The sequence below is a fragment of the Aspergillus affinis genome, assembly GCF_023601865.1.
Source record: "Aspergillus affinis strain CMG 70 chromosome Unknown NODE_68_length_188550_cov_91_414992, whole genome shotgun sequence".
Taxonomy (NCBI): Eukaryota; Fungi; Ascomycota; class Eurotiomycetes; order Eurotiales; family Aspergillaceae; genus Aspergillus; species Aspergillus affinis.
The window spans coordinates 151981-168071 of NW_026515849.1; the positions used below are offsets into that span (position 1 = coordinate 151981).

Here is a 16091-nt window from a genome sequence, read left to right on the forward strand (position 1 = left end):
GCCGTCAGAGTTGATCTAGACGGAAACGGCAAGGTGTTGAATCCTGGCGGTAAAATTGCCCCATATCCGCTGACAAAGACCTATTTACTGGGCTTCTTAAGTTCCATTTCAACTATGGTGTCTCGAAGGCTAACTCTTCAGTAGCTACAGTTCCAACGCAATGGGCAGCCAGGACAGTAACTCTGGAGCCCGGAAGGCTCGGGACAGTTTCACATCCATCCTCAGCTATTACGAAAAACATGTTCAAGCTGATGAAGCTCCTGAATTTGTCAAAAGGGTTTCATCAGGAGAAATCTAGATAGGGGTGAGGAAGTGTGATGTTCCATCCGCTGAACAAGGTGCGGAGTTGAAGAAGGCTCAATCAATCAATCAATCAAAATTCTATTAACCTGATGAAGCTTATCTATTGAAACGACAGGCTATGCAGGCGCTTCGCCGAATGAAGCAGAATCTCGAGCCCTTACGCCATATAAACCCACAGACGCAGTAGATAAATCATAAAGCAACGCAACTAAACCGGCTGCCACTCGCCTGCCGCAGCCCATTACGTCTCCTGACGCTGTCTCTTCTTCCGCCTCGTTCTATATAGGTGATTCGTGAGTGGTATGCGTCACTGGTAGCGGCCTGACCCAGGCCGCCCCCTAAGGTTCCATGTAACTATCGTCTTCCTCGCCTAGCTCGAGTCCTTCTAGCAGGTTGGTAGGTTCTGGAGCCTCCTCGTTGTCCTCTTCGTCCAATCGAGCGAATTGGAATTGTTGAAGGAGGCCTGTTTGTTGTATAAATTCGGTAACGTAGCGGATCGCCTGCGGGTGTAACATAACTGTATTATAATCCTGTATACGTTTATGCAGTCCTTTTATCTGATTGAAGTAATCTATTATTATTCTCCGGCCGGCCGTATGCAGCGAGCACTCCAGAAAGACGTACCTAAGGGTCTAGGACCCTAGGTCACAGGCGCACCGATCGGAGTCAACCTGTTTGATTTTGTAGAGGAAGTGCCTTAATCCTATCCTTATAGTGTGCATCTGAATAATAATTAAGGTGTGCGGCTTACTGAGATGCTCGTAAAGCCGTAAATTCTTTTTGTCTAATTTGGGTAGCAGCTGCCTCGTCAGCTTACCTATTTTCTGCCTTTTTTACTGTTCTGTCCACTCTATACGCAAGCGTTGGCAAACGTCTCTTTTAGCTGCAGTTACAAGCCGTATAATTAGTCGATCTTACGGCTTTACTGAATTTAATTTAACTCCTTTTATCGCAGTCTCCTTGGCTGCCTTATCCGCCCTTTCGTTTCCCTCTACCCCGATGTGAACGGAGATCCAACGTAGTTCAGCATCCTCTAGGCCCTTGCTCTGCAGAGTCCTGATCCTCTCGTAGATAGCCCACAATGCGTACTGGCCCGATGGCCGGCCAGGGTTGCGCACGGCTTGAATAGCTGCCTGGCTGTCTGAGAAAATCGTGATCGGGATAGGTTTCGACCGATCTAGGGCCATTCGGGCCCCTTCCAATTCTCCCACGTAGACCGTAGAGTCCAGTTCCGTTCCTAGGTGTTTCCTGGCGGTCCTGCCTGCTCGAATAAAGACTGCGGCAGCTTCAATCATTCTTTGATAGCCGCTTCCATCTGTATACCAGATCTGCCGGTCCTCGCGGCAGACTCTATCGTGGGTCTAAACTGCTTTCTCTGCCCCCTCAATAATACACCTGAGGGGTAACTCCCACGGGGCCAACACATGAGCCCGTCTGGATTCCCACTCTTCATGCCTGCTGCCGTATCCATATAGCGGGCCTGTTTTCTTCCACTTCAGCGCCTCCATCGGAGAGTATCCGGAGGCCTTGAATGCCTCCTTTGACCTTTCCCAGCGCAGCCCCCGGGGGCAGGCCATGGCCGGCCCGGTTTGGATCCGAATGGCCGTTTCTTGGTTGAAGAAGGCTCTCAGCGAGGCTCTGAATACTATAGTTCTTAGATGAGAGGCAAATGCAAACATGAAGCTCTCAGGATCGCCAGTTAGCTTTCCTAGGAGTGTAAAATCTGTCTCTGGGAAAATGAACACCCATCCTGGGAGGAATATTGATTCTGGAACACTAGGTAAAGTTCCCAGAAACACTTCCGTCGATCCTCGGAACAGAATTCCGAAATATAGATGAAGAAACTTTTGGGCTGCTTCATTACGGATCTACTCCTTTCTTTCACAGCCCCATCGAGTTCAGGAACGTGTTGGGCAGTCCGGTAACTCTACTACTCCTGGAACCTCAAGCCATTCTTAGAGGCCAACAGCGGGTCTCTGGGCCCTCAAGTACCTCTGGGAACGCCTGGAGCGTACATGGGTTTGATGTTATGGATATACGGAGTACATGGGATTACACAGCGCTAGCTCTACCAGTTCCAAGAACGTGTAAGTCGACTCTAGGAGCTATATTGCTCCTGGAACCTCCAGTACAGTTCCCAGGGGCAGCTAAATACCCACCGGGGAGCGAGTAGAGCGTCTCTGGGATTGGTATTGATTGCTGGGGGTTTCAATAAACATCCGCGGGTTCATGGTTTCCATGTCTCCTTTTCCTGCGGTCCCCTAAGCCTCATTTTGGCACGAACAACTTCTACGAGGTACAGATGGTTAGAATATGCTGTCTATTCGGAGCGATGCTAATTTGAGCTTCACTTTCCTACCCATCCATCTCTAAAGCACGTTGGAATATCAACGTACGTCGGGGAAAGAGCCAGAGCAATGATGTCACAGCCTTATTGGCGGTGATCAGTGGGGCCCAGTGGAGATTCGGGACTCCTAACCCAAAATGGACCAACGTGCCCTCAAGAATGCAAGGGCTTTGATATTGAACAACTCGACTGTGCGGGGTACCTTGTCAGCCAGCCCTATATGAACTGCTCTGGTGGAGAGCACATCGCCGCTAACGCAGGCCCACTCAAACACTACTATTTCGGAACACAACCGGTTCTGCGAAGCTGAGCGTTGAAGTCGGCATGTCAAAAGATGAGGCATACAATGCGTTGTGGCCGGAATGCCTGCCTGTTGTAAGGCACTAACCTCAAGAAACGTAGGTATGCATTGACGAAGAATAAGCTGCATGGAGTGCAGCTTGTTCCGAGGGAAGCTCCTAATTACGTCTACTATCTGTGGGTCACGTCACAGGATGTCACGTGACGCAAGATACTGGAAGATCCCTGACACTACCCCCCCCCCTAAACAGGGGCGTGAGGTCCCTCGAGCGCGAATTACGTACAAAAAGTATAATCAGAATAAACTGAACCCTGAAATGAAGCCAAAAAATCCAAAAAATCAGTATGTCAGCTCGTGAGCGACGATGATGAGGCCGTAGAGGCAATCGGCGGGTCCAGGAAGTAGGCCGGCGGCGGCGGCTTATCGGGATAACGAGCGTGATAGTGAAAAAACAACTTCAACGCGAACCAAATTTTTGAAATTACTCAACCACTACGACGGCTACGGCCTCTAGAATCAGCCAGTTTACTATCAACCCCAGCCGCTATCGATTGAGCCTAACTTTATAGGGGATATCGATATGGTTGGGGCGAAACCCTCGTAGCCGGCCCTTTCAGGGATTCCCGAGGCGGAAAACGCACACAATCAGAATTTTCTTAACTGCATTTTGAACCTTAATAAAGATGCGCAGCAATACCTCTTATACAATAAATCGAATGAAAAACAGCTTCCTAGACCGGTAGTCGGCTTTATACAGCAGATAGCCGACGCCTGCAAATTTTTGTAACGCGAAACTGTAAATATTCTGGTCACCAACTGCTGTATCGGCCTTAAGCTGGTCAACATCCGGCAGACCCTCTAGACCGTCCAAAAACAGAGCTATTACACTCAATCAAGTATACAGAAACAGAATTGCCAGTCCTGAACCTCCGTAATCCGTAACGCGCCTCCCTCAGTCTATACGATCTCTTCTTACGGCTCCTTCAGTACCGCTCTAGCCACTCCGTCGGAGCTCAGCAAGAACCGCGAGATTATCGTTAAATTACGGGATGCTGGTGCAGTGCGTATCTACTGACGTCTTACAGTTTCGGATATCAAGCAGAGAGCGAAAATAATAAAACAGAAAACGTACGGCTAAACAGAGGCTCTCTCTTTGATTAAGGTGCGTTTTGTAGCTGCTAAACAGCTTAAATCCAGCGATCTGAGCCTTTTACTCCGTTACGCCGCTGAAGCCGAAGCTGCCAGGACCTACGATCAATGGGTTAACTATCTGAGCGCAGGAGCCATACTGCGGCATCCCTTTTGGGGTATCGTTGTACATGGGATCGTATTTAAGTCAATTGGAGATCTTACTACCGATACGGAACAATAACGGGTAGCTAACGAGTTACTCAAAAAAAAACAGAGATTGCTAAATCAATAAGGAAGCTTAACAGAGCTCCCAAATTACGTGTATCGTATAACTCACTTATCCGTCTAACTATAAGAATTAGAGATCGTCTGCCCTGATCGTAGAATTTTTAGACTCCTATCACGCTAACGAGGCAATCGCATAAGGCACCATTTGAGACAGCATTATCTATAAAACAGTATTATATTACCGGACTGCTCGTATCCGACGGTACTTTAACTGCTAACAATATAGTTATATAGGAATTGTCTGTTCGAATAAAACAACTTGCGGGCTCCATGGGGGTAACTACGAGACCCGGAACTGCTCCCACAAGTTTACTAGTAGCCAGGAATGCCGCTGTGCAGGGTATAGAGAAGCACACGCTGCCTAGCACAAAAGTTGTTCGAGATATGCAGCAGAGATGGACCGGATTTAAGCTACAGCAGTATACCGTTAAGCCTGATATCGGGTCTCTCCTTATCTGTAGGACTTTCAGTTCTCCGTATGTAGCGGTACGGAAGCCTCCAGCTCGTCTAACAGCGAGAGACGTAGCCAGCCGTACACGAGCCTCTTAGAGAGGCGTACAAGATCCGTTAGTAGACCTGCAAGCGTTCGTAATCGTTTAACAGTCTGATTTTAATTAGGGTTCATGCCGCTGTACGCCAGCTCGTAGGAAATGATTCTTACAGCTAGTGAACTCTCCGAAGATAGGATAGATTTTGCTGCAAACGGAGTGAGTACGCCTCCGCAGTCTGACCGGAAGGAAACCGGTTAACAGAGTGAGCCGGAGATACTTGCTCCAGTGATCCCGATACCCAGGGGTTGCCGCGGACGAAGGAGTGACCTACAGAACGTTATCTCGTCTGAAAGAACGCGCCAGAGTGCCTGTACCCAGTCCGTAACACGGCAGAAAGTCTCACACCTGGCTATTATACCAGTTAATTTACTTACCGGAGATATATCGCTCACAAAACGATCCTGCAGTAGAGTAATATACCGAGAACGATCGATTTCGGCTAGCGAGATCCCTACTGTCTCTCTCCTGAAGACCCCGGTACCAACTATTGTATCTACTACGGCTTCTATCACGAGGACTCGCTCAGTATTACGGAAACGTACTAGGGCTGACTGATTATGATCAAGCCCCTTCACATCCTCCAATATAATACGAATCGATCTAAAGATAAGGTAATGGTACAGTTCCTCCGGGACCCTGCGATTCTAGAGGCGGACCTCATCTTTGTGCAAGAACCTTGGGAGAATCCTTACCAGGATACTACCTACTATCCTGCTAACGGCTCCCACCAGCTCCTATACCCGGATTAGACCGAGATAAGGGACGAGCGGGCCCGCGTGTGCCTCTATATATTATGCCAAATCGATCCTAGTACCTGAAAACATATAGCGCATTCGAAGGACGTTCAGAAGCTCAAACTCACTGATGCTGACGGCCAACAAGTGCGCATCTTCAATATTTATAATCGACCTAACGAAGTAGATAGTACTACTCTTGATCTCGTTACTTTCCTAACTATCCCTACCGGCCTTACTAACAGCTCTACTAACCCCCGTTTGCTCCTGCTGGGCGACTTTAACCTCCACCACCCAGCGTAGGGGGGGACGCTCTGAGAGAGACTTATCGTCTGACCAGTTGCTGGAACTGACCCCTAGGCTCGTTACCTGCGAGGTTAACGAACGAGTCTACGCAGATTCGGACCACTATCCAATACGAACCCTTCTTGATATCAGCACTAAAACCCCCGAGACACAGCGAAAAAGGAACTGGAAAACCTGCAGTATCAAAGACCTGCAAAGCTTCGTGGACCTTAACCTACAGAGCAAGGCCTTTCCCTTGCAAATAAAGCAGCATATTGAGCTCGCTATAGAATACCTTATCGAGACGATCAATCAAGGAATCGCTGCCTCTACCCCGTGGGCGAAGCCCAGCAAATGGGCGAACCCTTCATTTAATGCGGAATGCCGCGAAATGATCAAGATCACCCGGAAATTCCGGCATAAATACACGGAATCAGTTATTGCGAACGGCCTTACCGACTCTACTACAGGCCTCCGGTAGGAGCGCTATACCAAAGTCAGAAACCGTAAAGGAAAAGTATTGGCTAAAGTACTACGCCAGGGCCACCGTTCCTGGGTCCGCAAGGCTACCGAATCAGGCCCCCAAGGCATGTGAAAGGCGGCTAAGTGGGCGAGAAGCAGGGAGGCCCGTAGAGGCCTTATACCTACGCTGAAAACAGATGGCGGGCTCGCAGAGACCGCAGAACAGAAGGTAGAGACATTTCGCAAAACTTTCTTTCCCGAATTACCCCTGGCCGACCTCTCTGATATCCTTACGGCTCAGATACCCCCCCAGATCGACTTCCCGGACCTTACCGAACACGAGGTGCTCCGTTGCATCAGACGGGCGCCTCCCGATAAAGTACCAGGGCCGAATGGCATCCCTAATAAGGTCTAGCACTGGCTGGGTAAGGTCTCCTCTTTCCTCGCTATATTAACGTAGATATTTAACGCGTGCCTACGTCTTGGGCATAACCCGGAATACTTTCAGCAATCGACTACTGTAGTACTGCGTAAAGCAGCCCCCCGGGACTATCGTATCGCCAAATCCTACCGACCTATAGCTCTCCTGAATACACTCGGTAAGATCCTAGAGGCTGTAGTTACAGTACAGATCGCCTGGGCCCTGGAGAAATGTAATTACCTACCTAGGAGCCATCTAGGGGGCCGCAGGAGCATCTCAGTCGACTACCTGATCCAGTTGCTTCTTGACCAGATCTTTGAGAGCTGGGGCAAGGGCCAGAAGGTCAGTATGCTACTCCTAAACGTGGCTGGCGCCTTCGACAACGTCTCGCATATACGGCTCCTCTATCAATCAATCAATCAAAATTCTATTAACCTGGTGGAGCCTATCTATTGAAACGACAGGCTATGCAGGCGTTTCGCCGAATGAAGCAGAATCTCGAGTCCGTACGCCATATAAACCCGATGCAGTAGACAAAAGGGATCAAAAAGTAACATAACTAAACCCGCTGTCACACGCCTGCCGCATGCCTACTGCGCCCCTAGGCGCTATTCTCTCCTTCCACTCCGTTCTATCTGTGGTATTCCAGTGGGATCTACTGTTTCTGTGTGCGTCATCTAGCCAGTTGAGACTTCCTGACTTTTAGTGTTCAATATAACTATCGTTTTCCTCGTTTAGATCGAGTCCCTCTAGGAGGGTGCTGGGTTCCGGGACCTCCTCGTCCTTCTCGTCGTTAAACGTGGCGAATCGGAACTGCTGTAGGAGGCCTGTTCGTTGCATGAAATCGGCGACGTAGCGTATCGCCTGCGGGTGGTTCATGACTGCGTCGTAGTCCTGTATACGCCCACGCAGTCCCTCGATAGAGTCGAGACGTTCCATCATTATTCTCCGACTGGCGAGGTGCAGCGAGCACTCCATCAGGACGTGTTTAGGCGTTTGAGAGCCTAATTCACACCCGCAGCGGTCGGAATCGACCTGTTTTATCTTGAAGAGGAAATGCCTCAATCCGATCCTCATAGTACGCATCTGAATGATTATAGATGTCTGAGGCTTGCTCAGGCCCTCGTATATCCTTAAGACCCTCTTATTCGGCTTCGCAATCAGCCGTTTGGTAGGCTTTCTAACCTGTTGTCGCTCCCACCATTTCGCCCACTGCGCCTGGATTCTCCGGCGTACGTCAGTTTTGGCTGCAGCTGCGAGCCTCGTGATTGGCCGAGCGGCCAGCTCCCGCGGCCCTACTGAGCTTAATTTAATCCCCTTTATTGCGGCCCTCTTGGCCGCCTCGTCAGCTCGTTTATTCCCTTCTATACCGATATGCGCAGGGATCTAGCGCAGCTCTATATCTTCCTGCTGCATGCCGCTGCCTCTCAAGGTCCTGATCCTCTCGTAGATAGCCCGTAGTACGTACTGGCCTGATGGTCGGCCAGGGTTCTGCACGGCTTGAATGGCCGCCTGGCTGTCTGAAAAGACCGTGATCGGGGCAGCCTCTGCCCATTTTAGGGCCATTTGGACCCCCTCTAGCTCTCCCAGGTACACAGTGGAGTCAGCCGCGGCTCCTAGGTATTTCTTGCGGACCTTCCCGGCCCGAATCGAGACTGCAGCGCTACGTGGCCGTTAAAGCCGCTACCGTCAGAGTACCAGATCTGCCTCCGGTTTTCCTGGCAGATCTTGTCGTGTTCCTGGACTGCGCTGTCCGCTCCCTCGATCACGCAGTTAAGTGGGGATTCCTACGGGGCGAGTACGTGCGCCTTTCTGGACTCTCATGTAGCTAAACTTCGGCTTCCAGTCCATAGGGGGCCCCCCTTCTTCTATCTCAGCGCCTCTATGGGGGACTACCTTGACCGTTTTATCTCCGCTGAGCTCTTCTTCTTGACTAATTCCTGGGGACAGGCCATAGCCGGTCCGATCTGTATCCGGATTGCAGTCTCCTCAATTATCTGTTACATGTGCAGACGGACCGGAGGCAGGAACAGCTCTGCTTCTAGAGCTGCAGAAGCAGTATTTCTGAATGCTTCACTAATGAGTATTGCTGCCCGCGTCTGGATTCGTTCGAATTCGTTGATGGTCTTCTGCCGTTTTGCATACTTAGAACGCCCGCTGGTAGGGCTATACCATGCAGCAACTCCGTAGAGCATTTGCGGGACTACTACGGCCAGATATATAGTCCGCATGTTAGCAGGAACGTGCCCCATGTGGACGCAGAGATGCTTCGTAAGGCTTCGAGGCTTCCGTTCGCCTTCGCTACTGCCTTGGTGCAGTGGGTAGTAAAGGAGAGAGTCTTATCGAGCCAAATTCCGAGGTATTTAGCGTGTTCTACTGGTCGAATGACGTGGCCTGTTGCGTGATCCTTTATTGGCAGCTGGTCATGCCCCGGGGGTTCAACGGGACCCTCCCTGGCGCTCCTGTTCTCCCAGTTAGCGTTGATAAGGTCCTTTCCCTTCCATGGTTCCGTGTAATCACAGGGGGTGTCCCTTTCGGCCCCGGGATCGGGGTCCAGCGGGTTTCGGAAGTGTATCAGTTCGAACTTATCCGGCGCGAACCTAGACGAATGCTGCCGGGATCATACAGCAGCCTTATCGAGTGCCCACTCCAGTAGACGCTGATTAGCTGCGTAAGACCCGGAAAGAGCGATCGTACAGGTATCGTCAATCCAGCCGAATGCCAGGGTTCTGCCCGAGAGCGGTAGCTGAATGCGCATGCTCTCAACGGTATTGATTTTTAGTGCCCGAATAAGGGGCGTATTGAAGAGAAGGAAAAGGATCGGGGAGATAGGGGACCCCTGAGGGATCCCCGTAGGGATAGAAATGATACCGCTCAAGTAGCCAGGTAGTTGGAGCCGGGTCTGTCGGTCTGAAAGGAATGACTCTAGCCACCCGGCGAAATGCCCTAGCCGTGCCATCTTCAGGCTGTGTAGCAGCCGGGTATGAGAGACGTTGTCGAAGGCCCCTGCTACGTCTAACAGGAGCATACTTACCTTCTGGCCTCGGCCCCAGCCATCAAAGATAGCATCCATCAGTAGTTGAATCAGATGGTCGACGGAGATACCCTTGCGTCCCCCTAGGTGCCCTCGTGGCAGTAGGCTATATTCCTCCAATGCGTAGGCTATACGGGTAGCGATAGCTGCCTCTAGAATCTTACCGAGTGTGTTCAAGAGGGCAATAGGCCGGTAGGATTTAGCGACTCGATAATCCCGTGGCGCGGCCTTACGGAAGACAACCGTTATAGATTGCTGAAAATATCCGGGGTTATGTCCGAGTCGGATACAGGCGTTAAAGACGCTCGTGAGCGCCTTCACGAAGGAGGGAACCTCACCTAACCAGTGCCAGACCTTATTAGGGATGCCGTCGGGTCCGGGGGCCTTATCAGAAGGCGCCTTTCGGATGCAGCGCAGTACCTCGTGTTCAGCGAGATCCGGGAAGCCAAGTTGCCGAGGTAGGGAGGTCGTAGGGATATCGGAAAGGTCTGCGGGAGGTAAATGAGAGAAGAAGGCCTTCCGGAATGTTTCAACTTTCTATTCTGCAGTTTCTGCGAGGCCGTTATCTGGTATTTTCAGTATTGGGACCAGTCCCCCGGAGGCGTCCCGGTTCCTGGCCCATCTGGCCACGCGCCACATGCCTCGGGGGCCTGCCTCGGTGGCCTTTCTGACCCAGGTCCGGTGTCCCTGCCGTAGGGCCCTCGCCAGCACTTTTCCTTTGCGGTTTCTGACCTTCGCATAGCGGTCCTAGGCCAGCCCCGTAGTGGGATCGGTAGGGCCCATAGCCATGCAGGTCTCGGTATATGTACGCCTAAATTTACGAGTGATCTTGATCATCTCTCGGCATTCCGGGGTGAAAGACGGGTTGGCCCACTTGCTTGGTCGTACCCACGGAATAAATATTGCTATTCCTTGATTTACCGTTTCAATAAGGAACTCTATTGCGAGTTCAATATGCTGCTTATTCTCAAGTGGAAAAGCCTTGCTGTGTAAGTTCAGATCTACAAAAGTTTATAGATCTTTTACTTTGCAGGCCTTCCAGTTGCGGCACCGCTGCGCCTCCGGAATCTTGGTTTGGATGTCGATAAGGGTCCGTATGGGTAGGTAATCAGAATCTGCGTAAATCTTTTCAGTAACCTTACAGGTAACCAGCCTAGGGGTCAGGTCCTGCGAGTCGAGGAGTAGGTTAATTATAGTTTTCGCTCCGGCTTCGTCTCTGGTAGTGGTGCCCGGCTCTAGCCAGAGATCCAGGCACCTTCTATCGCTTAAGTCAAGTAACTGGTTAGAAAAGGTATCCCGGGCGGCATTCTTGCCGCCCCAGGCCGGGTGATGAAGGTTGAAGTCCCCCAGTAGGAGGACGTAGTCATTAGTATTGTTAGTAGTGAGGTCACTGACCAAGCCTAAGGTGCCGGTGCCAACCTCGGCAGGTCGATTATATATATTGAAGATGCGAAAGCGCTTGCCATCGGCATCGGTCAGATCAAGGTCTTGAATGTCCCTCGAATGGGGTATATGTTTCCAGGTATTAAGGTCGATTCGTCGCGAAATAAAGAGGCACACGCGTGCCCGTTCGTCCCCTATATCCGTTCGTGTCGGGTATAGAAGCTGGTATGTTGCTTTAGCTGGATGATAGGTTGAATCCTGAAAGGGGTTATCCCATGGTTCTTGTATGAAGATGATATCAGCCTCTAGGACCGCCGGGTCCCGGAGGAACTGGGCCATTACCCTGTCCTTTGATCGATTTACATTGTATTGAAGCACGTGTAGGGGCCTATTCATGGCGACGGTCCCTAGCACGTTTCCTTGATACTGAGCGGGCAAGCGTGTTGTCCTCGGCCAAGACGATCGTGGTCGAATGCTCTGAGGGGGTAGGTGCAGGGATAAGAGATGCCTCCGGCGATTTTAGGAGGGCTATCACTGCGTTATCGCTAGTGATATCACTAGTCGATATTGATCGTTCTCGGTAGGTTGGCTGCTTGCTTCGGGTCTTCTTCGCTGGAGGGGTGTCCCCTGTAGCAGGCGAAATGGCAAAGGGGGCAGCTTCCTGCGTTACCTGATGTCTAGCGCTTCGCCTCGTTGCCCGCAAGGTGATGCTGCGGGGGCGCCTCTTGCTCAGGGTACGACCCCTGGGGGCAGGGGTCACTGGTGCGGGCGTCTCCGGTTCGCTGATCATATTGATTTGCTGGGCAATCGACGGTTCTGTCTCGGACGGGGTAGGGTCTACGTCTATCTCCGGACTTAGGTCTATCAGGGCTTCTTCTTGCTGTACAGGGACAAGCTCCTGCGAGCTATATGACGGTATAGATCCTTTTTGAAATCTTACTGTAGAGCGATTCCGTTCCGCTGGCCGGCTGGTTGACTGGATCTATCTCTCCCTCTGTCCCCCAGATCCCGCAGCCCGCCCCTCGCTGTTGGGCGGGCCAGAGGTCTCCGTGTCGCTACCCACGGAGGGATAATCCTGTAGATAGGGCGGGATGCGGTGCAGGGGCTGCCGATATTAAGCTGCAGTTTGCACCCGTTCCTGCTCCGCTACGTACCTCGTACAGATTCTTGACCAGGCGGCGTGCGTTTTGCCGCATCCAGCGCATTTGCGTCCCTAGCTACTCGGGGCAGACCTCTGTACGCAAGACCGGGTCTCGTGGCTTTCGGCACAGAGGCCGCAGGTTGTTTTATTCGAATAAACGATTCCTATATGTCTATATTGCTGACATTTGAAGTATCGCCGAATCCGCGCGTTTCTATCGTATAGAACAGTTATCCGGCTATCGCTGGCCCAAATAGTCCCTTTCATGATTGCCTCGTTTGCATGTCTTGGATCAGAGAATTCGACAACGAGGGCGGAAGATTTCTGGTTCTTGTAATTGGAGGGATGGGTAAGCCAGGCCACGCGCTTGATATCAGGTTTCTGATTCCAAACCTCCCTGTTTTCGTCGAGTAGCTCGCTGGCTACTCGGTCCTGTTCGCTCTGATCATTTAGATCCTGAATTGACTTGATCGGGCGCCAGAGACAACAGGGGTAGGGCGGCTCGCGGTCGCCTGTAGCAATGCCTTAACAAGTCCGTTCGATTCCAATACTATCTTTAACCTGGCGTTCCTGCTCAGGAAGTAATTTACCCGGCCTTACTGGCAGAATCCCGACCCAAAAGGTTCTGCTGCTACAAACATCTCTGGAGTTTGCACCTTAAGCCAGCCGCAAGGGCAATAGTATTATGGGCGATACCGCGCTAGGAAACTCCTGGGAACCTGAGTACGAGTCAGGCATAATACTCTCTCTCTTTAAGCCAACCGACATGCGCATCCGTCCTCTCGAGCCATCATAGGGTCTCCGCAGGCCCATCTAGTAGGATATGTTGGCGATACCACGTTGCTGCTGTCCAAGTACGAGTTAGAGGCATCTGTTGAAATGCCGGCAATACCATACAGCTACGGTCCAGGTACGAGCTGGAAACACACCTTTCTAGTACCCTCTAGTTATCACTATAATGCTACGGCCCGCTACCTCAGGGAGATAGTTTCCCGTTACTGCTAGTGGTCTCCCTCTAGCAGCCGACTATGTCTTGTAGAGACCATCACCAGCACTACCTAGCCAGCGTACTGCTTGTGTAATAGGCTCTACTAATCTAGCTCAGTTCTCACTATATACTTTGAGACTCTGAAACGGTACACTGTGCCTGTTCAGGTAATAAGTAGTTCGGTCTTGGTATAGGCCTTGCCTTTAATACATCCGGTAACTACTATCCTGCTTGGTTTAATAGCTTCCATTACTCCAGAGAGTACTTAGGTTTTGTTCTATCTCTTGCTGAGGCAGTATTTTCTGCTTCAATCCTAGAGCTAACTGAACTCGAGGGTGCCCTGTCACTCCACTAGAACAGCTTTATGTCGGGTAATTCTTATATCTCAGTATCCCTCTAGCGATCACTGATTCCTTTCGGAGTACCTAAGCCCCCTTTTGATAGATATTCAAAGGGTTTCTCGCATTGCCTCAAACCAGTTTTTCAAAAGGTCACCCCGCGGGGAGGATTTTAGCATATATTTTACATCTCTTGCCTGGATGGTGCGCTGATAATTCCTGATGCTAGGCATTTTTAGAGCTTCGGCCTAGGCGCCATGATTACAAGGCCTAGATATAAGCTGCTGCTAGTAGTTGGAGCTTGGCATTTTTAGGATCCCTGCCCAGGCACCATTTTTGCAAGGCCTAGATATGGATCTCTGCTAACAGCTCATTTCTCATTCTGACTTTTTTCTTCAGCACGCTGCTGCTTACCCGGACTACCAGCTATCAACTAGTAACTAGATTTACAGCAGCCCATATAGGCATTCCAGCCTGTTATGGTACACAGTAATATGTGTTACCAAGGCAAGTACGCCACACGCGTCAAGAAGCCGCGTGTAGAGTACGCGCCCGGAAACGCGTACACAATCAAAATACCCCTTTTCCCCGAAGCTGGGGGAGCGCAGCGGGGGTAAAACGCAGATAGAGAAAGAAACGATAAAGAAAAGGAAACGATGAAGAAAAGGAAACGATGAAGAAAAGGAAGCGATGAAGAAAAGGAAGCGATAAGAGAGGTAAACGTATCTGGGATGCTTGTTTTTCTCGCGGTAAAATCATAGGGCTCCTCTACAATCTACGTATGTTAGCGCTCGGCTTTTTCGCTGGCTGGCTCGAATCTTTCCTATCAAATCGATCTACAAGGTTGCAGCTTCCCGGATATCTCAGGAACCTTATTCTAACCCCTACCGGTATCCCCCAGGGATCCCCTATATCGCCGATCCTATTCCTCCTATTCAACACCCCCCTTATTCGCGCCCTGTTAATTGACGGTATCGAGGCCCTTCGGATTCAGCCACCCTTCCTGGAGGGAGGCAAGACGGTCCCCTACGGGTGGATTGACGATGTTGCTACCCTGGCCATCTCGGATAGCTACGCGGTCAACCAGCGTCTTCTAGAGAGGGCCCTAGATAAGGCCGCGGTATGGTCAAGGCAGCATTCGTCCAAATTCGCCTCCGATAAGTTCGAACTCATTCATTTCAAGAACCCGCTTCGCTCTGATCCTGCGGTAGAACGACCCGTATCGCAGGAATATATTTATACCGAGCCGTGACAGAGAGAGAACCCAAAGGTTGACAACTAGGATTTCCCAGTGGAACCTCCTGGTCACGACTAGCTGCCCATTAAGGACTACGCAACCAGCTTTATCATTAAGCCAGTGGAGTACGCCAAATACCTAGAAATCTGGCTCGATAGGATCCTTTCGTTTGACACTTACAGGGCCAAGGCCCTTGCTAAGGCGAACAGGACCTTGGAAGCCCTCCGCAGCATCTCAGGCTCGACCTGGGGGACCTCCATGCTGAGCATGCGCCGCATCTACCTAGCAGTAGTAGTCCCTCAGCTGCTCTACGGGGTAACAGTTTGGTATAGCCCTATAAGCCAGACAGTCAACTACAAGAAGCTCCAGAAGACGGTCAATGAATTTCAGAGAATTCAAACCCGCGCAGCTATTTTTATCAGTAGCGCATTCCGTAATACGGCCTCAGCCGCACTAGAGGTAGAGCTTTACCTTCTCCCTATGCGAATACAGATGCAACAAACCATTCAAGAAACGGCTATTCGGATCCAAACCGGGCCGGCCATGGCCTGCCCCCGGGGGCTGCGCTGGGAAAGGTCAAAGGAGGCATTCAAGGCCTCCGGATACTCTCCGATGGAGGCGCTGAAGTGGAAGAAAACAGGCCCGCTATATGGATACGGCAGCAGGCAGGAGGAGTGGGAATCCAGACGGGCTCATATGTTGGCCCCGTGGGAGTTACCCCTCAGGTATATCATTAAGGGGGCAGAGAAAGCAGTTCAGACCCACGATAGAGTCTGCCGCGAGGACCGGCAGATCTGGTATACAGATGGAAACGGCTATCAGAAAATGATTGGAGCTGCCGCAGTCTCTATTCGAGCAGGCAGGACCGCCAGGAAACACCTAGGAACGGAACTGGACTCTACGGTCTACGTGAGAAAATTGGAAGGGGCCCGAATGGCCCTAGATCGGTCGAAACCTATCCCGATCACGATTTTCTCAGACAGCCAGGCAGCTATTCAAGCCGTGCGCAACCCTGGCCGACCATCGGGCCAGTACGCATTGTGGGCTATCTACGAGAGGATCAGGACTCTGCAGAGCAAGGGCCTAGAGGATGCTGAATTACGTTAGATCTCCGTTCACATCGGGGTAGAGGGAAACGAAAGGGCGG

At 51.1% G+C, this 16091-nt stretch overlaps 5 protein-coding genes across 5 annotated transcripts; 2 read left to right on the forward strand and 3 right to left on the reverse strand.

Annotated features, from left to right (window-relative positions):
* Nucleotides 1-641: 641 nt before the first annotated feature.
* KD926_009465 (ribonuclease H family protein) lies at nt 642-1598 on the reverse strand (the record flags this gene model as incomplete). The annotated part of the gene is made up of 2 exons (XM_053102106.1): nt 642-803; nt 1230-1598. The coding sequence occupies 2 exons, from the start codon at nt 1596-1598 to the stop codon at nt 642-644; spliced, it is 531 nt and encodes a 176-aa protein (XP_052954432.1).
* Nucleotides 1599-5785: 4187 nt separating this feature from the next.
* KD926_009466 (uncharacterized protein) lies at nt 5786-7279 on the forward strand (the record flags this gene model as incomplete). The annotated part of the gene is made up of 4 exons (XM_053102107.1): nt 5786-5802; nt 6016-6417; nt 6562-6811; nt 6863-7279. The coding sequence occupies 4 exons, from the start codon at nt 5786-5788 to the stop codon at nt 7277-7279; spliced, it is 1086 nt and encodes a 361-aa protein (XP_052954433.1).
* Nucleotides 7280-7525: 246 nt separating this feature from the next.
* KD926_009467 (uncharacterized protein) lies at nt 7526-9018 on the reverse strand (the record flags this gene model as incomplete). Its single annotated transcript, XM_053102108.1, has 3 exons — nt 7526-8048; nt 8292-8486; nt 8855-9018. The coding sequence occupies 3 exons, from the start codon at nt 9016-9018 to the stop codon at nt 7526-7528; spliced, it is 882 nt and encodes a 293-aa protein (XP_052954434.1).
* Nucleotides 9019-9443: 425 nt separating this feature from the next.
* On the reverse strand, nt 9444-12445 carry KD926_009468 (reverse transcriptase; the record flags this gene model as incomplete). Its single annotated transcript, XM_053102110.1, has 4 exons — nt 9444-10345; nt 11000-11588; nt 11668-12138; nt 12395-12445. The coding sequence occupies 4 exons, from the start codon at nt 12443-12445 to the stop codon at nt 9444-9446; spliced, it is 2013 nt and encodes a 670-aa protein (XP_052954435.1).
* Nucleotides 12446-14488: 2043 nt separating this feature from the next.
* KD926_009469 (putative RNA-directed DNA polymerase from transposon X-element) lies at nt 14489-16051 on the forward strand (the record flags this gene model as incomplete). Its single annotated transcript, XM_053102111.1, has 2 exons — nt 14489-14827; nt 15023-16051. The coding sequence occupies 2 exons, from the start codon at nt 14489-14491 to the stop codon at nt 16049-16051; spliced, it is 1368 nt and encodes a 455-aa protein (XP_052954436.1).
* Nucleotides 16052-16091: the final 40 nt, after the last annotated feature.